The sequence below is a fragment of the Geotrypetes seraphini genome, chromosome 6 (assembly GCF_902459505.1).
Source record: "Geotrypetes seraphini chromosome 6, aGeoSer1.1, whole genome shotgun sequence".
Taxonomy (NCBI): Eukaryota; Metazoa; Chordata; class Amphibia; order Gymnophiona; family Dermophiidae; genus Geotrypetes; species Geotrypetes seraphini.
The window spans coordinates 134,312,185-134,333,782 of NC_047089.1; the positions used below are offsets into that span (position 1 = coordinate 134,312,185).

The window sequence follows — 21,598 nt, forward strand, 5'->3', positions numbered from 1 at the left end:
ATAGGGCTGCACTGTGCCGTTTCCTCCACAATCTTAATCTGGAGGATGGGTGGAGATGGCTGCACCCTAAGGACTGGGATAACACTTATTTTTCATCTGCACACCGCTCCTACTCACATAGATTACATTTTGATGGAGAAAGAATTGCTATACAGGGTGGGCTGAGCCGAATTGAGCCACAGACCTGGTCTGACCATTCACCTGTGTGGGTATATTTGGATGGGGTCTTCCAGAGCACAGGTAGTATCTATTGGAGGCTAAACGATGGCCTCTTAGATGATCCTGTGATCCTGCGTAGGATTCAGACAGTTATTAATGATTATATCTAGTTGAAAGTAGGTGGTGAGGCCTCCCAGGAAGTGATTTGGGAAGGGCTCAAGGCGGTGGTGCGGGGTCATCATATCTGTGGCGATCCACGAGAAGAGACAGAGGGTACAGGAGGTCCTGCGACTTCACCATGTTATTGCAAAGTTAGAAGGAACCTATAAACATCAACCATATGAAGGGGGAGGGAGGAGGGTTTGCATCACAGGGATGCCTGTAAAGCTTTGAAAGCATATGAGCTTCAGCATGTGCAGTTTCAGGCCCAACTTCTTCAGCAGAAATATTTCGACTATAGCAATAAAGCTTCCCATATGGTAGCCCATAGGCTGAACCTTAGGAGATCCCATACCAATGTGTTTTGTATTAAGTGACCCTCTGCGGGAGATGCAGACTGAACGCAAAATACAAGAATGCTTCGTGCAGTTTTACAAGACTTTATATTCTGCCGAGGATGTGGCCTCAGAAGCTCATATAGTGACCTTCCTTGACTCTCTGCAGCTAAACTTTATTACAGCCTTGGATGCTCTGAGGTTGGATAGACCTATTATCCTGATTGAGGCATGTCAGGTTCTCCGGGAGATGAAAGTGTAAAAAACGCCAGGATTGGATGGTCTTATGGTCGAATTGTATAGAGCCTTTCAAGAGTTGATTTTCCCACTGCTTCTGTCCTTGTTTAATTCTTTGGAGGACGGTAGCCAGCTGCCATATTTTATGCGTTTCACAGGGATTATTTTATTGCCTAAAGAGGGGAAGGACCCTGCAGCCTATTCTTCTATCTTCAATCTTGTTGCTAGGATTGCATACTAAGATCTTTGCGGATTGGTTGATGAGTTGGGTACCCCGGCCAATACACCCAGATCAATCCGGCTTTATAGCGGGACGACAGGTGAGTTTATGTTTATTTAAGATTTGATATACCACTCCTGCATTTTACTGACCTAAGCGGTTTACAAAGTATCAAACTAAAATGAAATTAGGTACTTGAGAAAAACTACCCTATCTGTCCCGAAGGCTCACAATCTAGCTAAAGTACCTGATAAACTAAAAATATGTAATTATAACAATATATAATACATTTCCAAGATCAAAATCAAAGAAATAGAAAATAGAAATAATGAAAGAAGATAAAAAATTAAAAATAAAATTAAACAAATTTAAGAGATTGAAAAGTCTCTGAAGCGGCCTGATAGCAAACACAACTCCTGGCACAGCACACTTAACAGATCTGCCACTGGCAGAGCTTGAATGCATCAAAGAAATTAACATTTCTAAAACATATCCACTAAAACTGTTATATGAAATAAATCCAAATCAACACGAATCATTTCAAATTAAAGCAGATTAGTTCCCATTCCATTATTCAGTTTGGGAGAGCCATTTGAAAAAAAAATGTTCTTTTAGATGTCTCTTAAAATTTTGAAATGATTCTTCCTTCCTTACTTCTACTGGTGAATTGTTTCACAATATTGGAACCAAATAGAAGTCTCATTCTCATGCAAGAAAAATCGCATTGCACACTCTGTACTGTAAACGTGCTTTGGTCTATTACATCAATAGGATAAAGCCTTATCGTACTTCTCCACAACTCTTTGTCTCATTTGATCTTAACAAGTTGGGGCTTCCTGTTTCCAAAAGAACAATTTCCAACTGGCTGGTCGCCTATATATCGTTCTGCTATGCTCAGACTGAACTACTACTGGAGAGTCGTGTCACAGCCCACAAAATCCGAGCTATGGAAGATTCTGTAGCTTTCCTTAGATTACTTCTATTGAGGAAATTTGTAAAGCTGCCAACTGTTCCTCAGTTCATACCTTCACTTCTCATTATTGTCTGGAGTCTTTCTCCAGATTGGATGGGCACTTCGGCCAATCCGTATTACAAAATTTATTCTCCTATAGGCCAACTCTCTCACCATCCCATTCTAATTAGCTTGGAGGTCGCACATCAGTGAGAATATGCTGCCTGCTTGTCCTGGGATTAAAGCACAGTTACTTACCGTAACAGGTGTTATCCAGGGACAGCAGGCAGATACTCTCACAACCCTCCCACCTCCCTGGGTTAGCTTCTTAGCTGGTTTATCTTAACTGAAGGGATCGCGCGCCTACATCAGGCGGGAAGGCACTCATGTATGCGCGGTGCGGGCTATCGCAAACTTTCTAAACACTTACAGTGGTGATGCACTTTTGAAGTGGTCCATACCGGGGCTCCGTCTGTGTCGTCACCCATCAGTGAAAATATCTGCCTGCTGTCCCTGGATAACACCTGTTAAGTTAAGTAACTGCTATTTGAACAATTGTTGGACTAGAGGTAAAAAAGGACATGATTTCTGCTTTATATGCCTGCTTTAATTGCGGATCCGAAATCCCCCTGAAATACATGTTACCGTGGGAACTTAGCCTTATTAAAAAAAGTGCATTTCATTCTATTTATTTTGTGGTGTACTGTGTGCAGAGTCTGGCATATTTTAGGGTTTAATATGTGTACAATAGTACTTTTAATTTGTGGGTTTGTATTTGAGAAAGGCATTTGTTTTCTGCATATGTGGCTGAGGCCAGGTGTTCTGATGAGGATAGAAGTTCAGAAACTGGTTGGTGTCATGCCCCAAGTGGGAAGATATTTGTCGGCTCTCCTTCAGCTTTCTTGAACTTGAAACAGCCCCAACTGAAAAATTAGCGATTACTTATGGCATTTCTTACGACACTCGCATATCCAAATTTCTAATCTCGGTTTATATTCGAGTCAACCATTTTGCCTTCTTTTTTGGGGGAAAGGTTACCTCTGTTTATATTCAGATCTGTTATATTCTAGTATTGTACTTGTGTAACTTATGCCTAGTTTTTGTGCCTAGTTTTAGTCCATTGATCATTGTGAACAGTAGTTTTTGGTGTTGATAACTGCTTGAAGTAATGTTGATAGTCAGATGACAGCGGCACTGGGGGAATCCTTGACAAAGCTGTTGCGGATCCAGCCGCTCAGCTCGCAAGTATTAACTGAAGAAATATATACCACAGAAATAAGTAATTTATTGAAAAAAAGATTTATTTAAATGAATTCTTAAGAAGATTTACTACTTAATATATTAAGAAAATGAAAAAAGAAATTCAACTAAGACTAGTGAGGATACAACACGGAAATCTTCCCGCTAAAAATGTTTTTCAGTATGGGTGGTGGAGTGGTGTTTCTGAGGTCTATAGTTGATATAGTTGAAATGATTAAGAGTTTTGATATGAAATATTGAATTGGCTTGAAATAGTTCAACTTAAAGTGGTGGGATTGTTTTGTATATGAGCACTCTAAGTAGAAAAGTAGTCAAAGTCCATTGATCATTGTGAACAGTAGTTTTTGGTGTTAACATATGATATTCTCCTGGTTATGTTCATACTTTATTGTCCACATTAACACTTTAGCTCCGAATGCCACATCAGTGACTGAAGATGATGCACCTGATGAAGTTCAAGGATTTCTTTTTGGCAAACTAAAGTAAGTTATATTTTCACTTATAAATGTTTAAATTTATTGGTTTATTTAAATAACATTTTAGATTTTCTAGAGCAGATGTATATTAGGTAATGCATGATGAGATTTTTATTTTTAATTTTTATTATGGATATTACCAATGATGTGACTTTTTTAAATCATTGTTTTTATCTTTCTGTTATTAAAATGTTCTAATGTGTGCTTATTAGGTGTTTCTTAAGTATTATCTTTCTTTTTTTTGTTGTTCAAATTAAATCTTTATTGATTTTCAATTTTAAAATTCAAGCATAATACTTGTACAGAAAGCAATAATAGTAACATATAGTTAATTATACATCCAATAAAGAAAACATTGATTAACTATTTATGCTCAAGTCCTCTCTCTAGATCCAAGTATTAGAAACAGCAAAAAAAATTATAACAAAAACAAGGAAAAATACAATATATTATAGCAAGATGCTAGAAGCTATAGCACTGAAAGTGAGGTCCCATATTAATCAAATTATAGGGTTCAAGATATTCCTTCATCCAGACGAGACATTGCCACAAAAGTTGTCAATTGAGATGGTTCAAAGAACACATACTTAACAGAGCGGTAACACACAATACATTTACATGGATGTCTCAAATAAAAGGTAGCCCCCAAAGATGTAATCCCAGGTTTCAAAAGAAGAAATTCACGGTGGCGCTTCTGTGTCTCCCATGTAAGATCAGGGAACATCTGTATTTTACAACCAAGAAAAATTTTTTGTCTATTTTTAAAGAAAAGTCTTAACAGCCATGTTTTATCTAACGGAGGCGCAACAGTTATAATCAAAGTTGCTGGTAATGCTAAGTCTTTGTCGGAGGTCTCTAATAGTTCTGAAACATTTACAGTTTGTTGAGCCAAATTTTTTCGCCGCTCTTCACGAGCTTTAACAGGTAAATAATAAACACGTGAAAATGGTGGTAACATTTCCTCCGATACTTCTAAAATTTCTAATAAGTATCTCTTTAGCATATCTCTAGGAGTTACCATCTCAGGCCTAGGAAAATTAATTAACCTTAAATTATTACTATGAGAATTGTTCTCAAGCATTTCAACTTTCCTTCTCAAGTTGGTATTATCTTTAATTAAAGTCCCTTGAAGTTGTTTAGGCATGCAGATTTCCTTTTCAAATTTCTGTATAGATGCATTTGAATTAGTCATTTCCTTTCTTAAATCATTCAGTTTTTTGGTATGTTCTGTAATTTTCCCTTCCAAATATTGAAATTTAGGGGTAATTGACTTTGCAAAGCCAGCAATAAGATCCCATAAGGAATCTAGGGTTACTTCAGCAGGCTTAAGCTAAGAAATTGAAGCTTGTAATATAGTAGAGTGCTCACCATTCTGTGGATGTTCTTCAAGGCATGCCTCCTGGCCATCGCCCCCTTGTAAAGTTGAATTATCCCCAGGTATCTCTCTGTTAAGTATATTTTTGAAGCTGTTTCATGGTGGTCCTATTAAGTTTCAGTTTGCTGATTTTGAGTTTACCTCACTTATTGTATTGCTTACATTTGGCCTTTTTTTTTTTTTTTACTACTGTTATGCTGTTAACAAAATTGTAAGTTTTACATTGAATTGTACTTGCTGTACACCACCTTGGGTGAATCCCCTCAAAAAGGTGGTTAATAAATCTCAATAAATAAATAAAATATATTTTTGATTCTGTGAGATCACGTGTGATCTAAATATAAACTGTAAACTATAGCTCAAGTACTTTATATTCTACCCCTCCCCCTTGTACTAACCTGTGATAGTGGTTATTAGTGGAGGGAGCTACAGTGCTCCCGATGCTCATAGGATGCTCCCGATGCTCATAGGAATTCTGAGCATCGGGAGTAGCGTGGAACATTCAGCTCCATGCGCTAATAACTGCTATCGCAATTTAGTAAAAGGAGGGGATTGTAAGTGGAGGTTTTGTCCTTTTCAGCATTTGATTTTTTTTTTTTTTTTTTTTTAAATTTCATCTGATACAAACACAACAGGAGTAGTAAAAAGTGGGTTTTTACTGTGCCTAATTTACACTAGGAGTCAGCAACCTGTAGCATCCTAGTATTGCAGGTCGCAGAAGTATTATAATATGCATCAAGCTGCCAACCTGCAGCCCAATGTTTCTAGGCTACATGTTTAGAGACCAGCACCCCTCAGCAATAAATTAGTTGAATGCCTCTAAAAATCCCTTAGAGACTTTCCTAGTGGGGAACCCCCTACCTGGAAGTGTCCCCTCCCTTGAATGAAGCTCCCTCAAGGCAGTAACTGAGGCCTCCCAAAGGCCCACTCTTCTCCCAGGCCTATCCTTGTCACTATCCCTGGTATGTAGTGGTCAAGGCAGGAACAATTCCCAATCGTTCTGCCTTCACCAGCACCTTCATCCAAAATGATGCCAGCAACAAGAACAACTGGGGATCGCTCCTGCCTGCACCACTAAATTGGGGTTTTGACCTAAGTTGGATGGGGCAGGGATGCTTGGGGGACCGTTACTGCCTTGTAGGGAGGGGAATGTGCACATTGCAAGCCTCATGGTGGGGAAGAAGATTAAGAAGAGGATAAGCACTGTATAAACACTAAAGCAAGCATAGTCCCTTTTTAAGGACACAATCACCGAGGCGCAAAATCTATATATACATAGGAAAAAAATTAACAAACAATTCAAACTTCTATTAAAAGAAAAGAGAAAAAAACATTACACCAACCTAATAGGCACGGAAACCCAAGACACCAAAAAAACTATTCTAAATATTAAAAGATCTAACTAACACCATACCCTATTTGACCACTAACAATAACTCCTCCCCTTCAGCCTCCCTCCTAGCTGAACACTTCAAGAATAAAATTACAAACACTAGAGCTACTCTCATTAGTAACCCAACCCACCTACTCGAAGTCACAATACTCCCCACAGAAAATGAATCTTGTGCTGCAGACAGATCTTGGTCCCAATTCCCTAAGATACATTGGACCGAATTCAACAAACTCTACAATAAGTACAGCCACGCATCATGTGAACTCAACCACTGCCCGCCATATCTCCTGTCATCAGCGAGCACTAAGTTCCGCACCTTACTCCTACACTGGATACAAACCATGCTCACAGATGGCATTTTCCCGAATGACCTCGGCGAAATCATCATCACCCCAATCTTAAAAGACCCAAAAGGACCAACAGACCTCTCGTCCAACTACAGACCAATAGCCTCAATTCCTCTATATATCAAACTAACAGAAGGATTAGTAGCCAAATTCCTCACCAACTATCTTGAGGACCATAACTTACGCAATCCAGCTTCAGAACTAACTTCAGCACAGAGACACTACTAGGCTCCCTTATCGACACAGCAAGACAACACCTCAGCATTGGAAAAAAAATGCTGCTCATATAGTTGGACCTGACGGCGGCATTTGACCTGGTAGATCATAACATCCTACTGCAAATCTTGGACTCAATAGGCATCTCAGATAAAGTATACTCATGGTTTGAAGGTTTCTTAAAATCCAGAACATACAAAGTAAAATCAGACAAAAAAAAATCCAAACCTTGGTCCAACCCCTGCGGCGTTCCACAAGGGTCCCCAGTGTTCCCGCTAAGCTGCGCTGGGGTGCGCTGGCGCACAAAATATTACCTCGCAGCGCACAAGTTTCTCGTCACAGCGCACACAGTGTAGAGCACAGTTCTTCAACCGCCGGTCCGCAAACAAAATCTTGCCGGTCCGCGAAGGATTCGGTCCCCGCCGCAACGAAAGGCCGGCGTCAGCTGACTTGCAACTTCCTGTTGCAGTCGCTGTGCCGGGTCTCCTGCCTTCGCCGGGACTCCTGCCTTCCACCGCGTTTGCCTCCTGCCTTGTCTCCGCACCTCCAGACCAGCAGCGGCAGCTCTGTATGCTTTTAACTTCGGCACAGAGCTGCCCCTAATCAATAGTTTAGCGCGGTTTCATAAGGCAGCCTCGGGGCCTTTGCTAGGCCGGCCCACATCGCATCATCGAAGCGGGCCGGCTATCAAAGGCCCCGAGGCTGCCTCATGAAACCGCGCTAAACTATTGATTAGGGGCAGCTCTGTGCCGAAGTTAAAAGCATACAGAGCTGCCGCTGCTGGTCTGAACTCTTGGGCCGCTGAAGGAGGGCAAAAAGCAGCTGTCCTGGAGGTTTCCCTTCCTCTCGCCTTTACAGGTTCCTTTTTTCCACCTTTTTTTTTTTCCTTCAAACGGCAACGGGCCCTAGCATCGACATCAATCAAGTAAGTTCCACTGTCAATCAAGCGGTTCTGCTCGGCCAAAGCTTCCCCTGTGACATGAGCCACCCTCAGGGGAAAGAAAGTGACCCACAAAGGTGAGGGGAAGGGGGGCAGATGATGGAAGTTGGGGGGGGGGGAGAGAGAGAGAGAGAGAGAAGGGGCAGATGATGGAATGGAGGAGATGAGAGAGAGAGAGAAGGGGACAGATGATGGAAGTGAGAAGAAGGGAGAGAGAGCAGAAGGCAGATGGATGTCAGTTGAGAAGGGAGAGCAGATGCTGAATGGAAGTGGGGAAAGAACACATACTGGATGGAAGGAGGAGATAAATAAAGGGGGAAGAAAATAGTAAGATAATGGAGGGGTGAGGGAAAGGGGTGACAAGCTGTGTGTAGACACAGTGAAAAGAGGGAAACGGGACTAAATAGTAAGAAAGAATTTAATTTAGATGGAGGCAGAAAATAGAGAAGGAAGACCAGAGAAGAAAAGGGAAGAGAGAGCAGAGAATGATCAGATCTGAGTGGAGGAAATGAGAAGAGAGATATGCTAAAAACCACAGGGGGGAGGGAAGGATAGAGATGCCAGACCATGAGGGGAACAGAAGGAAGATGATGGATGCTAGACCAAATTGGGGGGTGGGGGGGGGCAGGAGGAGAGATGGCAGGGAAAGACAGACAGTGAATGGAAGGGGCAGATGCTGGACTGAAGAGACAGAGAAGGTTATCATGCTGCTGTACCGGGCCATGGTACGCCCTCACCTGGAGTACTGCGTCCAGCACTGGTACTTTAAGAAGGACACGGTACTACTCGAAAGGATCCAGAGAAGAGCAACTAAAATGGTTAAGGGGCTGGAGGAGTTGCCGTACAGCGAAAGATTAGAGAAACTGGGCCTCTTCTCCCTTGAGCAGAGGAGATTGAGAGGGGACATGATAGAAACATTCAAGGTACTGAAGGGAATAGACTTAGTAGCTAAGGCAGGGAGAACGAGAGGGCACTCTCTAAAGTTGAAAGGGGATAGATTCCATACAAACGTAAGGAAGTTCTGTGGTAGAAAGCAACATATTTATTTGGCTCATAACTTGCTGGCGCCCGATATTTTTAGCTCACAGTGAAAAAAGTTTGCTCACAACACCCGCCCGCTTAGAGGGAACACTGGTCCCCACTGTCCCCTACTCTCTTCAACCTATATACGGCCTCTCTTGGCATTTACCTGAACAAACAAGGCCTATCCTCTTATAGCTATGCTGATGACATCACCATCCTCATTCCTTTCGACCAACCAATGCTCTTAATGTCAGACACACTACACCGAGCTCTAGCTACAGTTACGACTTGGATGGAAGACCACAAACTGAAACTCAACCCAGACAAAACTAAATTCATCCTCCTAGAAAATAACAAAATCCCAACCATAACCAACTTAGAAATCAACTCTATCAACTACCCTTTGCAAACCACCCTAAAACTTCTAGGTATGACCATTGACAGAGGCTGCACCATGCAACCACAAATTAACAAAACAATACAGAAATCTTTTGCAGTTATGAGAAACCTTAGACAAGTACGAAAATTCTTCGAAAAAACACAATTTCAGCTCCTAGTACAATCTCTAATCCTAAATATCCTAGACTATTGCAACATCCTCTACCTCCCCTGCCCTGCAATAATGATTAAACAACTACAGACAATTCAGAATACAGCTCTGAGACTCGTCTATTCATTGAAAAAACATGATCACATTACTGAGGTATTCATCAATTCTCATTGGCTTCCAATCCAGGAAAGAATACAATTTAAATTCTACTGTATACTAACTATAAATGGAGACAGCCCAACCTACCTAAACGACCGCCTCATCCAAACCACTTCTACCAGGCATAGAAAAACGCACACCCCATTCACTTACCCCCCAATCAAAGAAGTAAAACGGAAAAAACTATACAACGGACTACTGGCCACTCAGGCAGCGAAGATAGACAACCAAGTCTCCAACCTGTTGACAACAACCCCAGACTACAAGATGTTCAGAAAGGAAATACAAACTATACTCTTCAAGAAATCCCTTAATAAAGCTTAATACCATGATAAAGCTTAATCCCCCTCTTACCATTCCCTCCCTAACCCCAGATCCTACTTTTCCCTCTCTTGGAAACCTTCTCTGATCTAACGTTGTAACCCTTCTTCCATAACTCTTTTTGTAATCCGCTTTGAACCGAAAGGTAATGGTGGAATAGAAATCTGTAATGTAACATAAGAATTGCCGCTGCTGGGTCAGACCAGTGATCCATTGTACCCAGCAATCCGCTCATGCGGCAGCCTTTAGGTTAAAGACCAGTGCCCTAACTGAGACTAGCCTTACCTGCGTTTGTTCCGGTTCAGCAGGAACTTGTCTAACTTTGTCTTGAATCCCTAGAGGGTGTTTTCCCCTGTAACAGCCTCCGGAAGAGCATTCCAGTTTTCCACCACTCTCTGGGTGAAGAAGAACTTCCTTACGTTTGTATGGAATCTATCCCCTTTTAACTTGCCCTCTTGTTCTCTCTACCTTGGAGAGGGTAAACAACCTGTCTTTATCTACTAAGTCTATTCCCTTCATTATCATGTCCCCTCTCAGTCTCCTCTTTTCAAGGGAGAAGAGGCCTAGCTTCTCTAATCTCTCACTGTACGCCAACTCCTCCATCCACTTAACCATTTTAGTCGCTCTTCTCTGGACCCTTTCGAATAGTACCGTGTCCTCCTTCATGTATGACGACCAGTGCTGGACGCAGTATTCCAGGTGACTGCGTACCAAGACCCGGTACATCAGCATGATAACCTTCTCTGATCAGTTCATGATCCCCTTCTTAATCATTCCTAGCATTCTGTTCGCCCTTTTTGCCACCGTCACACATTGTGCGGACGGCTTCATCGACCTGTCGACCAATACTCCCAAGTCTCTTTCCTGGGGGTCTCTTCAAGTACTGCACCGGACATCCTGTATTCGTGTATAAGATTTTTGTTACCGACATGCATCACCTTACACTTATCCACGTTAAACCTCATTTGCCATGTCGCGTGTTTATGTCATGTTGCAGGAAGGAGCGCTTAGTCACCTGCACAACCAAGCGGCCCACCAGAGGAGCCAATGCCATGAGCAGACTGTCAGGAACAGGTTGCCAAGAAAATGAGAAAGACGGAGCACTCACTCTAAACATAAAAGAAGAGGAGGTAGAAAGATCTGGCTGTGGGTTCAAAATGAGCTCATACAGAGAAACTTGAAAAGAGATGCAGTAAGGTAGCAGACTGAAAGAACTGCAGAACCTTGGGATTGTCCCCAGGGTGGAAAACCAGAGAAAGACCCACAGATTAGGCATGCTGGTGAATGTTCTCAGCCATGGGAAAGGCATCTTCAGAAAACAAGGGGTCACGTTTCAAGTTTATTATGTCTTGATACTGTTTTTACTTTCCAAAGTGGTTTACAACTTTACTGTGCTAAAAATAATTAATTAAAAATTGGGGGAATGGATAAACAAAACTAAAAATAATTACTGAGACAAAAATGAAACGGAGGGAAAAAGGGTAAGGATACAATCTTAAAATAAAAAGGAAAGGTACAGGAAAAAAACATCAGGGAAAGGAGTTGACAGGAGCAAGCACAAAGAGCAGGCTCTGCTAATAGGACATGCTCAGAAAGGCAAAGCCGCAAAGAGACAAGGTGCAGGAGGACTGCAAAGTGGAAGCATGGCTGTTCTGACAGACAGGGCACAAAAATGACAGAAAATCTGAGAGGGCATCCTGACCATGGAGCATGTGGTCGCCCTCAGATGACTGAAACCTGCAGTTCCCAGGCTGCGGGGTGTTCCTTCACATGGATATGGCAGTGCTGCTGAGCTCCAAAAACAGAGCAGGCTCCCCCAACGGGCTAGCCGCCCTGTTTGTTGACTGCTTAGACAGAGGAAAGGCTTTGCACTCCTGACTATCCAGTGCTGTACATTCTACATGCAATAGACAGTCCCTATTCAGAAGACCTTACAATCTAATTATGACACACACACAGAGGGGGGCTAAAAAGGTGATAGGGCACTCTTAAAGGAATGATAAATATGTTGATTGGGTTAGTATTTAAACACAGCTTCAAATAAGTGGGCTTTTAGTTTGGCTAACAAGCTGTTTTAGGGCACTAACTCACATTATTTGGCACCTAACAATATTAAACAACTGCAACGCTGGTTGCAATGCCCTGGTTTTACACAGTAATGAGATAATAAAACATTTAAAGAAGCTAGCTATAAAATAAATTACATAATATAAGAACATAAGAACATAAGAATTGCTGCTGCTGGGTCAGATGAGTGGACCATCGTGCCCAGCAGTCTGCTCCCACGGCGGCCCTTAGGTCAAAGACCAGTACCCTAACTGAGTGTAGTCTTACCTGCGTATGTTCTGGTTCAGCAGGAACTTGTTTAACTTTGTCTTGAATCCCTGGAGGATGTTTTCCCCTATAACAGCCTCCGGAAGAGCGTTCCAGTTTTCCACCACTCTCTGTGTGAAGAAGAACTTCATTACGTTTGTACGGAATCTATCCCCTTTTAACTTGAGAGTGCCCTCTCGTTTTCCCTTCCTTGGAGAAGGTTAACAAACTGTCTTTGTATACTAAATCTATTCCTTTCATTATCTTGAATGTTTCGATCATGTCCCCTCTGTCTCCTCTTTTCAAGGGAGAAGAGGCCCAGTTTCTCTAATCTCTCACTGTATGGCAACTCCTCCAACCCCTTAACCATTTTAGTCACTCTTCTCTGGACCCTTTTGAGTAGTACTGTGTCCTTCATGTACAGTGACCAGTGCTGTAAGCAGTATTCCAGGTGGGGACCTACTATGGCCCGGTACAGCAGCATGGTAACTTTCTCCGATCTGTTCATGATCTCCTTCTTAATCATTCCTATCATTCTGTTCACCCTTTTCGCCACTGCCGTGCATTGCGCGGACGGCTTCATCGACTTGTCAACCAGTACTCCTAAGTCCCTTTCCTTGGGGGTCTCTCCGAGTACTGCACCGGACATCCTGTATTTGTGTATAAGATTTTTGTTACTGACATGTATCACCTTACACCTTATAGAGACTCTACCTTATTGTTTGATTCCGGCGTGTTTTCTCCGGTAGACTCAATTCCCTCTTTGATGTATAGGGCAATACCCCCACCTTTTTGACCAACTCTGTCTCTGTGGTATAGCTTGTATCCCGGTAGCACAGTGTCCCAGACATTTTCCTCGTTCCACCATGTTTCCGTGATGCCGATAATATCATGGTTATTTTTTTGTGCTATAGCTTCCAATTCCCCCATCTTATTCCTTAGGCTCCTCCAGTAAAACAGCTGTTCCCTTCATAGAATCTTAACTTGGTTTTGTTTGGCCTCATTGAGGCTCTACTTGAGCCTTTGAAAGACATTTCTCTGGACATGATGCTATAGGCAATTTTTCTGGTTGCCTTTACCTTAACAAGATGTGTATCGGAACTCCAGGCTCTATCTTGTAGAGAGCCTTTTTTGAGGATCTTGGAGAGAGGATTTCTCTCAGCACGGTTCCTTCGTTTCTACCGAAGGTGGTGTTGACTTTCCATGTTAATCAGGAAGTGTGAGACTATGGGTTCTATGACGCAGGACAGCATATTGTGGAAATTGGATGTCTGCAGAGTTCTTCTACATTATCTGGAGGTCACTAATGAGTTTCGCCTCTCTGACCATCTTTTTTGGGTTGACTCATTCTTCTAAATGGGGCGCTGCTGCTTCCAAGGCAACTATTTCTAGGTGGATATGTAAGGCCATTTCGTCAGCTTCCATTTTTTCCAGTAAACTGTTTCCTGTGTCATTTAAGGAGCATTCTACTGGAAGCATGGGCCAAAGCTAAAGCGATCTCCTTTGAGGAGATCTGTAGGGCAGCTACTTGGTCCACTCTGCACACATTTGCCATATTCTATAGAGTACATGTAGCGGCAAGACAGGGCTCTGCCTTTGGGTCCTCGGTCTTGAGGATCGGTGCAGTCAGCCCACCCTAGTATTTTGGAATTGTGTTTATATGTTCCACTTGTCTGGAATGTCTCGCATATTGCACTGGAAAAAGATATTATGTACTTACCCTGGTAAGTTCTTTTCCAGTGAGACATTCTAGACTCCTGCCCTGTGCTAGCTGTGCCTGCCTACTGTCTCAGTCTGTTTATGCTTCTCCAGGTTGCTTCTTGGATGTCAGTCAGCCCTTGGGCTTAGAAGAATCTGTATTTATGTTTCTGTTTTGTGCAGGGGTTGTTTCTGAGCTCCTTTGCTGCATTTGTTGGCTGTTTGCAGTTAATGTTCTTGTATTCATCTTGAACAGAACTGTTTGTTTATGGACTTTATTGGCATGGATGTGTCTACTTCCCGTTTTGTGAAGTGTCTCTTGGTGTTTGGGTGTTAACTGAAGGTGAAGCCAGAGAGCACAGTGAAGTAGAGCAGAGTCACAGAAGAAAATCCAGAGTCTATTCCTTCTGCATATGACACGTGGCCATTGGGATACAACCCACTTGTCTAGAAAGTCTCACCTATCCACTGGAAAAGAACTTACCAGGGTAAGTACATAATCTCTTGTTGTTGTTGTTGTTAGCTGCCCCCCCAAATCCTATTATAAAATTTGAAAACTGCAGTAAAACTACTAGCTCCCTATTTTTAGGCAGATAATCTTGCATAACTGATAAAGATTGCCAGATCTGTATGAAAATGAGTGTAGAAAATGGACTTGACTGCTTTTAAGGTTCAGAGAAAAAAAAAAAAGGGAAAAAGACTGCACACCTATGCTTGTTCAGTTTTGAGAGGGAACATCTTCTGCCTAGGGTTTTTATTTTTGGTCTTCCACTTCAGGTGATTGAGGACAGCAGCGTGCACGATTTTAAGGCAAAATGGGATCGTCACGTGGGTTCTCTTCACAGAGAAAGGTAGGGGTGGGTCATTAAGGTGGGCAGACTAGATGGGCTGTGGCCCTTATCTGCCGTCTATTTCTATGTTTCTATGTTTCTAAAGTACAATTTGCTGAGAATGTATGGTAGAACTTCTGCTGCTGAAGACTGATCTTAATGATTTGCCCTAATATAGCTTTAGAATTTTTATCTAGGATTTATCAGATTTTTCTGAAACTTTATTTTAACTTTTGGCATACACAAACATAGTAAATATAGAAGTACATGAAAATAGAATGTAATATAAGCAACTCTTATCTACAATCTTAAGAACTAAGGGCATATCCTTAAATAGCACCCTCTGTATCTTCTAACCCACATGTGCCAAACACAAGGACTGTGGTCCGAATCCAGCCTGCCTGGCCTTTTTATGTGGTCCGTGGCATTGCTGCCGAAGTTCCCCTTCTCAGAGCCCAGTGTGTCCTCCCTCCTGCGCCGGTCCGACGTCACCATCATGCCGGAAAGTCTGCTGGCTTCGGCAGCGATTTGGCAATGTTGTTTGTGGCTCCCCTCCTGCCTTCTGTCCGCCGTGGCCCACCCTGGCGGAAAGAGGAAGTTGCGTGTCATTGGTGACAGACCGCGGCATGCGAAAAGCAGTAGGAGGAGCCATGTACAACTCTCCCGAATTTCTGAGGCTGGAAGATTCCTCAGCTTGACGGCAGCCTCGGACCGGCACCTGAGGGAAAGACACGCCAGGCTGTGAGGAGAGCGAGATGAAGGGAGAGAGGTTGGACCTGGGGTAGTGTGGAGGAAGAGAACATAAGAAGTGCCATCTCCGGAACAGACCCTAGGTCCATCAAGTCCGGCAATCCGCACACGCGGAGGCCCCACCAGGTGTACCCTGGCATAGTATGAGTCCCCATATCACTCTAAGCTTCTCATAAGAGATGCGCATCTAGCTTACCCTTACCTATGTCACCTTAAGCCACTCATAAGGAGGTGTACATCTAACTTACCCTTAAACCCTAGAACGGTGAATTCCGCAATTACTTCTTGGAGAGCATTCCAGGTTTCCACCACTAGTTGCGTGAAGCAGAACTTCCTGATATTTGTCCTGAACCTATCCCCCCTTAGCTTTAGTCCATGTCCTCTTGTCCTTGTCACATTGGACATTGTAAATAGTTTTTTATCCTGCTCTATTAGGTCGAATCCTTTCAGTATTTTGAAAGTCTCGATCATATCCCCTCGCAGTCTCCTCTTCTCAAGGGAGAACAATCCCAGTCTCTTAAGTCGTTCCTCATATTCCAAGTTCTCCATGCCCTTTATTAGCTTAGATGCTCGTCTCTGCACCCTCTCGAGTACTTTTAAATCCTTCTTTAGGTAAGGAGACCAATGTTGGACGCAGTATTCCAAGTGTGGTCTGACCATCGCTCTATAAAGCGGTAGTATTACTTTCTCCGATCTACTTGCGATTCCCTTCTTTTTCATGCCTAGCATTCTATTCGCTTTTTTCGCTGCCGCACGCATTGTGCCGAAGGCTTCAGGGTCCTATCGATTAATACGCCCAGGTCCCTTTCCTGTTCGGTTTTTCCCAGAGTTGCACCTGACATACTGTACTTGTGTTCCTTATTTTTTCTTCCTAAGTGCATGACTTTGCATTTATCCACATAAAACTTCATCTGCCATTTATCTGCCCAATTTTCCAATCGGCACAAGTAGCTCTGGAGTTCCTCGCTGTCCTTCTGCGATTTGATTGCCCGGCATAGCTTTGTGTCATCTGCAAACTTGATGATCTCACTGGATGTTCCATCCTCCAGGCCATTTATGAAGATGTTAAATAAGATGGGCCCAAGTACCGAGCCCTGGGGCATACCGTTAGTCAGTCTCCTAGTCTGAGAATTTCCCATTTATGCCCACTCTCTGCCTTCTGTTCTCCAGCCATTTGCTTATCCATCTTAGTATGTCTCCTTCTATTCCATGGCCTTGCAGTTTCCAGAGGAGTCTTACATGTGGAACCTTGTCGAACGCTTTCTGGAAATCCAAGTATACAATATCCACCGGTTCTCCGCTATCAATTTGTCTGTTTACTGTCTCAAAAAATTGGAGTAGGTTCGTCAAACATGACTTCCCCTTCCTGAATCCATGCTGGCTGGCTCTCATCTGGTCGTGTGTGTCTAAGTGCCGGGTTATGCTATCCTTGATCAGCGCCTCAACCATCTTCCCAGGGACCGATGTGAGACTCACAGGTCTATAGTTGCCCGGTACTCCTCTTGATCCTTTTTTAAATATCGGTGTGACGTTCGCTATCTTCCAGTCATCCGGTATCTGTCCTGTTTTGATTGACAGGTTGGCAAGTTTTTGCAATAGTTCACCGATTTCCACTTTTAGCTCTTTCAAGACTCTCGGATGAATTCCATCCAGTCCAGGAGATTTGTTACTTGAGTTTGTCGATCTGGCGGTAAATCTGGTCCAAGTCCACTTCTACTGTGGTAAGGCTGTCCTCTGTTGCTCCTTTGAACACTTTCACTGCATCTGGAATTGTTGCAATGTCTTCCTTTGTAAAGACAGATGCAAAGAAGGAATTTAGTCTGTCTGCGATTTGTTTGTCATCCTTGATGTACCCTTTCCTTCCCTGGTCGTCCAGCGGTCCCACCGCCTCTTTTGCGGGTTTTCTCCCTTTCACGTATCTGAAGAAGAGCTTGAAGTTTTTGGCCTCCTGCGCTATTTTCTCCTCATAGTCCTTTTTGGCATCCCTTACCGCCCTGTGACACTTCTTCTGATCATCCTTGTGTTTGTTCCAAGTTTCGGTTGTTTTCATGCGTTTCCATGCTTTGAAGCAGTTCTTCTTTTCTTTTACGGCTTCCTTAACCTCTTTAGTAAGCCACGCCGGCTCTCTTTTGCCATTTGTTTTCTTTGCTTTTGACATCCGCGGAATGTAGAGGCTTTGTGCTTCCATGATAGCAATTTTCAGAAGGGACCATGCCTGTTCTACTGTTTTGACTTTGCCCATTTTTTCTTGATCCGTTGTTTCACCATGGTTCTCATGCTATCGTATCTCCCCCTTTTAAAGTTTAAAGTCGTGGTTGAGGTTTTAGTGCCTCTCCCCTTCCCGACATCGAGTTTGAAGTTGATCCTGTTGTGATCGCTCGTCCCCAGCGGGACTGTGACTTCTACGTCTTGCTTTGGACATCCGCAGAATGTAGAGGCTTTGTGCTTCCGTGATAGTATTTTTCTTCCATCTCATTGTTCAGCATCAAGTGGAAGAAAGAACAACCACAGAAAAGATGATAAGGAGCAAAATGTTGGACCAAGAGGAGAGAGGAGGCGAGATAAAAGGAAATAGGAGGCTGGGAAAGGAGTGAGATGGGAAATGGGAGAGCTATAGAATAAGAGAAGATAGAAAATTGATAGGTAGCTGAAAATTTAAGGAGAAGGATGAGAAAGAGGGCGAGATTTGAGTGGACAGAGGCAGAAAAGAAAAAAGGAGAAAAGTTGAAAGGGAAAAATCAATATGTTGGAGACAGGGACTGGAACAAGAGAGAAGAGGAGAAAAAAATGGACAGCAAACACTGGAAAGAGAATTAGAAGTTATACAAAATCAGAAAGAGAAACTGGGACTAAAAGCAAAATGACCAGACAACAAAAGGTAGAAAAAATAATTTTATTTTCTATTTTTTGATTACAATATGTCAAATTTGAAATGTGTAGCCTGCAAGAGCTGGTGAGACAGCAAGTGTGAACTGGGACCTAAAGAGAGGAAAAGTCTTTTTTTTATTTATTTTGTAGCCGGCGTGGGATTGGAGAGGTTGTATCCCTATAGTTCTACTAAGACTAACCCCCCTCCTTTGCTGGCACGCAACGTGGGTTTTGCCGCCAGCGACAATCGATCCGATGCTCACAGAAGTCCTTTGAGCATCGGAGCCGCCACCAACACTGGGGTCCACGCTGTGTGTCAGCAGTGGAGGGGGGAGGGGTAAGTATCTTAATAAAAAAAATCTGGCTCACGACTTAGCCTGTGTGTTAGATTTTGGCCCCTTATGTGATTTGAGTTTGACACCCCTGTTCTAACCCATAAAAGAATTGAAACCTGTTCCATATCTGGTCATACTTGTACTTTTCCTTTTTTTTAATAGAAACACAATTTTTCTAGGTTAGCAGTATCTTGGGACAATCTGCAACTATCTCTGATTTATGGAATGGTTTTCCAAGAAGTTGTGATCAAAGCATGCAGTAAGAAGAAGGTGCAAAACCAATGCTCAACATGAAGGCAGATAAAGACTATATGGTCTATCTATCCATGCCATCTACTATCCATTTCTCTCCTTTAGAGGCATTAAAAGATGGAGTAATAGACAAACAAGCAGACTTTTATGCAATTAAACAATACAGCTGCATTCATAGTGCTGTATAAATAAGTGGATCAGGAAGAGAGAGCGATACTCCATATTCTAGGTACAGTAGAGCCTGGTTTGAGCAGCATTAATATTTGTGTGCTTCTTTCAACTAGATAGCTGCAGTCACAGTTTTACAGCAAACAGTAATGATGATGCATGGTTTTCCTGCACTGCACTGCAAATAATACGTAGCAATCAAGGAAATATTAGAGGCATTGCTCTTCCAAAGTATTCATAACCCAATGGGATTACACATACTCTTGTCTGTGCCTGATAATGTCCCAGCAGTATGATTAACTTGCAAAACCAGGCTGTCTTACATTAGCACTTAATTAACATACTTAGAAAATGCCTTACATTTTACAATCATTTATAATATACTGTATTTTGATCGACCGTATGGGTAAAGCACAGCTCAGGACTCCTCAACAGTCACTTGATTTCCTATTCTCCTTAATTGTATTTTTGCAATAATAAATCAGCTAATCATCTGCTGATAAGCAACAAACTTAAATACGAACACACAAAAATTTTCCAGCATCAATCAGCCTAGTCAGCGTGAAACCTAAGTTGCCTTTTATGTTAAGTGAGCTTTTCAAACTTATTCATGTGTGTAGATGAGTTTGTTGCTCTTCTCTGGGCTAAAAGAAGACAGAGCAATAGAGTTCAGAGCAAGATCTTTATTACACCAAATATTTTTGTATTTTATGAATAAATTATTCATCATCTAGTGTTATTGCTTTGGCCTGTGAACTGCACAAAGAAGGAGAAACATTCCTGGCTGTAGAAGTCCTGCTTAAAAAGCTTTATAAAGCATTCACATCAGGTGCATAGCCAGAGGTGGAGGTGGGTGCACACCTGATAGCCAGCATAGGAGGTAAGCTCAACAGCCCTGCATCTCTCTCTCTCTTTCTCTTTCTCTCTCTTTCAAGAGGAAGCCAAACCCAGATCACCCCTCCTTCCCGCCGTATCTCACCCCTCTCTTGACAGTTTCCTATTTCCACCTGGTTAGAATCCTGTTCCATATCTGGACATACTTGTATTTTCCCTTTTTTTTTAATAGAAATATAATTTTTCTTGGTTAGCAGTATCTTTGGACTGTCTGCACCCATCTCTGATTTAAGAAATGGATTTCTAAGAAGTTGTGATCACAAATCATGCAGTAAGAAGAAGCTGCAAAACCAATGCGCAAAATAGAAACATGAAGGCAGATAAAGACTATATGGTTTATCTAGTGTATCTATCCATGCCATCTACTATCCATTCCTCCTGAAGCATGCCATCTACTATCCATGCTCCTGAAGCATGAAGGCAAGTTGTCATTCTTCCAGCAGACATAGAAGCCCAGTGTGGGAGGTATATGAATAGGATAAATAAAATGAACATGGTACCCACAGATAACCGTGAAATGGGGCAGAGCCTGTAGGGATAGGAATAAACTGATTTCAAGAAAGCCTGGGATAGTCACATGGGATCTCTGAGAGATAATGGTTACTGCAGATGGGCAGACTGGATGGGCCATTTGGCCTTTATCTGCCATCATGTTTCTATGTTACCATGTCATTCTCTAGTTAGGTGACTTATCCAGAATCACAAGGAGCTGAAGTGAGAATCAATACCCAGTTCGCCTGCTTATTAGGCCTCTCCTAACCATTTGACTTCAGAGGGGCTCAAAAGAAGCTTGGACTTATGCCCCCCCCAAAAAAATCCATAGAAACTATTAGCTAGGTAGACTGGGAATGCAATGCTAGTGATTGTTTTTCTAACTCTTTTGTTCTTTGTTAGATAACATTAAAACTTTCCTGCTGATATCACCAAAGGAGTCATAATATCTACTCCTATTGAAGGGAATTGACTTATTAGAGAAAGAGAGATTGTTCATCCTTTCCAAGGTGAAGAGAACGAGAGGGCACTCGCTAAAGTTAGAAGGGAAAAGATTCTGTACAAACGTATGGAAGTTCTTCTTCACCCAGAGAGTGGTAGAAAACTGGAACGCTCTTCCGAAGACTTTTATAGGGGAAAGCACACTTCAGGGATTCAAGACAAGGTTGGATAAGTTCCTACTGGAACAGAACATATGCAAGTAAGGCTAGACTCAAATAGGACACTGGTCTTTGACCTAAGGGCCACCCCATGAGCGGACTGCTGAGCACTGGTCTGACCCAGCAGCGGCAAATCTTATGTTCTGGGCATTGCACTCCTGAAAGGGCACACCTAACCCCTTTAGGTGTGCCCCCTTATGTTACCCCTTTGAGAGGT

General features: G+C 42.5%; 1 protein-coding gene across 2 annotated transcripts in view; it reads left to right on the top strand.

The window, feature by feature from the left end:
• Positions 1-21,598, top strand: part of UGGT2 (UDP-glucose glycoprotein glucosyltransferase 2) — a 448,230-nt gene that overhangs the window by 100,986 nt on the left and 325,646 nt on the right. For both annotated transcript variants that reach the window (XM_033949012.1, XM_033949013.1), the window contains exon 7: positions 3,732-3,804. In XM_033949012.1, the coding sequence (XP_033804903.1) occupies positions 3,732-3,804 (73 nt within the window). The remainder of the gene's footprint in view (positions 1-3,731; positions 3,805-21,598) is intronic.